The sequence below is a fragment of the Limulus polyphemus genome, unplaced genomic scaffold, assembly GCF_000517525.1.
Source record: "Limulus polyphemus unplaced genomic scaffold, Limulus_polyphemus-2.1.2 Scaffold1747, whole genome shotgun sequence".
NCBI classification, from domain to species: domain Eukaryota; kingdom Metazoa; phylum Arthropoda; class Merostomata; order Xiphosura; family Limulidae; genus Limulus; species Limulus polyphemus.
Window position 1 is genome coordinate 58,043 of NW_013667357.1, and position 3,743 is coordinate 61,785.

General features: G+C 36.3%; 1 protein-coding gene across 1 annotated transcript in view; it reads right to left on the reverse strand.

Moving 5' to 3' along the window:
- Positions 1 to 3,418, reverse strand: part of LOC106464815 — a 12,267-nt gene extending 8,849 nt beyond the window's left edge. The window contains exon 1 of the mRNA XM_022392598.1: positions 2,029 to 3,418. Coding sequence (XP_022248306.1) covers positions 2,029 to 2,172 — 144 coding nt within the window. The 5' untranslated portion in view covers positions 2,173 to 3,418. The remainder of the gene's footprint in view (positions 1 to 2,028) is intronic.
- Between the last annotated feature and the right edge of the window lie 325 nt (positions 3,419 to 3,743).

Here is a 3,743-nt window from a genome sequence, read left to right on the forward strand (position 1 = left end):
TACATCAATTCATGTGAATATGACTAGAAAAATATTTTTCTGAAAAAGTGGTGTCTATTTACTTCTGACCACGCTGTGTAGATGAGCGTTGATCGTGACAACACCCTATCAAACAAACTATCATTGATTGTTGCCTGACAATTTGTTCTTGGATTTACCTGTAAAGCACCCTTCTGCAGCTTTGCTTATCCTGTTGTTTGAAGTCTGGTGCTTATTTTAGACTTTTCGTTTGGTATTATTTCCTATGTAGTGGTTTGATTGTTTGCTTCTTTCACGCAAAGCTACACGAGGGCTATCTGCGCTAACAGTTTCTAATTTAGCAGTGTAAGACTGGAGGGAAGGCAGCTAATCATCACCACCCACCGCCAACTCTTGGGCTACTCTTTTAACGTCACATTATAATGCCCCCACGGCTGAAGGGCGAGCATGTTTGGTGGGATGGGGATTCGAACACGCAACCCTCAGATTGCGAGTCAAGCACTTTAACCCCCTGGCAATGTCGGGCCAAGCAGCGGCTTTTTAGCAAGTACACATCACTTGAGGCCACTTCATACTTGCTATATATTGAAAGTAACATTCACACATGTATTCTGAGCTAGATTACTGGCACAATATCCCATTATTGTAGAATAAATTATCTTACCGTAGAAGTTCTGGATTTAATCATTTAAGAAAATATAATGAGACGAAAGAAATATAGAAACAAATATACATTCATACAGACACACATTGATACTTATATATTGCATAGAAATAAAGCAACTAACTATTCTAATGTAAGTAAACCTTCTGGTGTGACGATTTTATTGTCTTAGAATTTTCTTGCAAAGTTACACCAAGAGCTATCCCTAATTTTGAACTGATATAGTAGAGGGAAGGCAGCTAGTCAAACATCACACGTTGTGATATTAAATTGTAGTTAAAAGGTTTAATCCATATGCTAGTAAACTACATTTAACAATTCACTCCATGTGATGTTAAACAACGGTTGACAGTTCACTCAATGTGGTGTTAAACTACAGTTAACAATTCACTCCATGTGATGTTAAACTGCAAGTTTGTTTATCTATTTTTGTCTTAACGTATCATTAAAAGTTATTATGTTGAAATAGACATCGTTTAAAATAATACAATAATTACTACCCTTTTTCCAAAAAAATAAAAACAAAACAAAAAAACGACAACAACATCCATTCATAACATCTCGTCAGGTTTACACTCAGTATTAATAGCATTAGAAAAATGAACTTCATATTAGCTAAATAAGTAAAATCTAATTTACTTTCAATATTATTTTAATATAATATTCTTTGTTTGCTGTTAAGCACAAAGCTGAACAATGGGCTATCTACGCTGTGATCACGGCGGTCCTTAAAAACGCCTTTTAGCGTTATAAGCCTTCAATCTCCTTGCTGAACTACTGGGGGTCTATAGTGTTTCTGCCTTAGTCTCTGTGAGTGGTATGCTTCGAAAACACTATTGATATACACTCTTGATTTACGTATAGTCAAATACTATTATTACAAAGGCACTCAGAGTTTAAGTTCGCACTCGTCGCTTTAACTGATAAGTTTTTTCTATAACTTCCAGTATGCTTTAGAAATACTATAAACATTTATATATGAATGAAAAAAGTGACCTTTTTTTGTCGCAGATATTCGGGAAAACTACACAATCTGCGTATAACCATTGTTTATGTCGAAATGATAGACAAAAGAGAAAGAAGCCAGTGAATATCATCCACTGACCACTCCTGGGCTACTCTTGTCTGACCTAATGATGGGATTTGACCATTAATCTCATATCGCAGTCACTGCCCCAAATTTCAGAGCACATGGGTCATGAACTCTGAATTCGCGGATTCCCAGTCAGCGCTTGATTACTACTGGGCTACTCCTTACCCGATGAAAAAAAAAGGGGGGAGGGTTAATATTTACATCTTATAGTTTTGGAGTCACCGAACAAGTTTTGTTTATTTGTTTTTGGTAATTTCTTTTTTAAAAAATGATAAAGGTTTTATGTACTTACTGCTCTGTATAAATTCTTTTGTCGAATTAAAGTTGACTGGTGAATATGGTGGCTCTTATCGTTACCTTTTTCACTTATGATGGGTAGTACTGCAACAAAATGAACGAGAACGATCAGAACCGTTAAGAAAGCAATAATGTTCATCCCTCGACCTGGCTAGCTTTTCTGCCGTTGAAATTTATGGATATTGAAGACACCGATTTTTACTGTCTTGACTTCGAGATGTACCACACTAATTATGTCAGATATCTAGCTGAGCTGAATATGGCATTGTATTACAATATAAAGAACTCTATCCTTCACACAATAAGAAAATCCATTTTATGTATCTAACTCTCATTAGAAATAGAAAGTAAGTAATTAAACAGGCATCTTTAAACATATCAAGTAAGTAATTAAAAAAGCATTTTTAAACATATCAAATAACTTATTAAAAGCAGCCAAACCTTTACGTCTCATGCGCCGTAAACACATATACTCAATTAATTAAACATTTCTAAAAGTAATTTAGATATTGAGTAATTTACCAATTTATAAAAGTTATAAAGTTCACGTTTACCAATTAGAGCTCACAATAACCCTGTCGCAGTTACTTTTAAACAGTCAAGTTTTGTAATTACACAGGCGCAGGAACCTCCAAGACCAGAAATATTTTTTTCTGACAGTTATTTTTAAACACTCAAGTTTTGTAATTACACAGACGCAGGAACCTTCAAGGCTAGAAATATTTTTTCTGATAGTTATTTTTAAACACTCAAGTTTTGTAATTACACAGACGCAGGAACCTTCAAGGCTAGAAATAATCTTTCTGACAGTTATTTTAAGAACATTATTCATAATACCACAGGATCAAACGATGCCGCCTAAGTTTACATGACAGTAGTTAGAGAGCCACCCGCACGGCGTCACACGCTGGGACAGCGGTAAGTCTACGGATCTATAACGCTAAAATTTGGGGTTCGATTCCTCTCGGTTGACATAGCATATAGCCCGATTTGGCTTTCCTATGAGAAAAACACACCCACACAGCACGCCGCCAGAAGGCGCCACACGTGTGTTGGACGCAGGGAGGGGTGATGACGTCATAATTCCATCAATTGTCCCCTAAAGTGCACATTGTTAGGGACGTGTTGCTAGGTCGCCACAACAGGCGACCATAACGTCATAGTTCCACAAAGGGTTGAAATTATAGTTCGATACCAGACAAACAGTTATGACATAATATTTCTACGAAAACAGGGACCGCCATGACTGTCGGCTATGACGTCATATACAATGACGCACATGATATGTGCCTCAACATGACTACATTTAACTGGTTGGTTGTTTAGTGCTTTATGGCGCAAAGTAATGAGGCTATCTGCACCAAACAACCATTATAAACAGTGAAAGTAAATTAGAAAAAATGTAAAAATAAGCGAATTAAAACCAAAATATGTCGATAAAAGATTTATATACAATTAAAAAACCTATAGTGTGTAAAAAAATTAAAAATACAAATTAGTCGGACAGTGTCACCATTACCAATGACACTGTCCAACTCGGTTGGTGGCAACAATGCATGCAAACAGTTTTGGAAAAAGAAAATTTAAACCCCTTTGCAGTGGTCCATGTCAACAACTGATTGAGCGCAGTCTGAAGCTGACACTCAATAAACCTCATGTTTGACGAATGACACGAGATGTGGAAGTCGTTGATATAGTGCCCATTTGCAA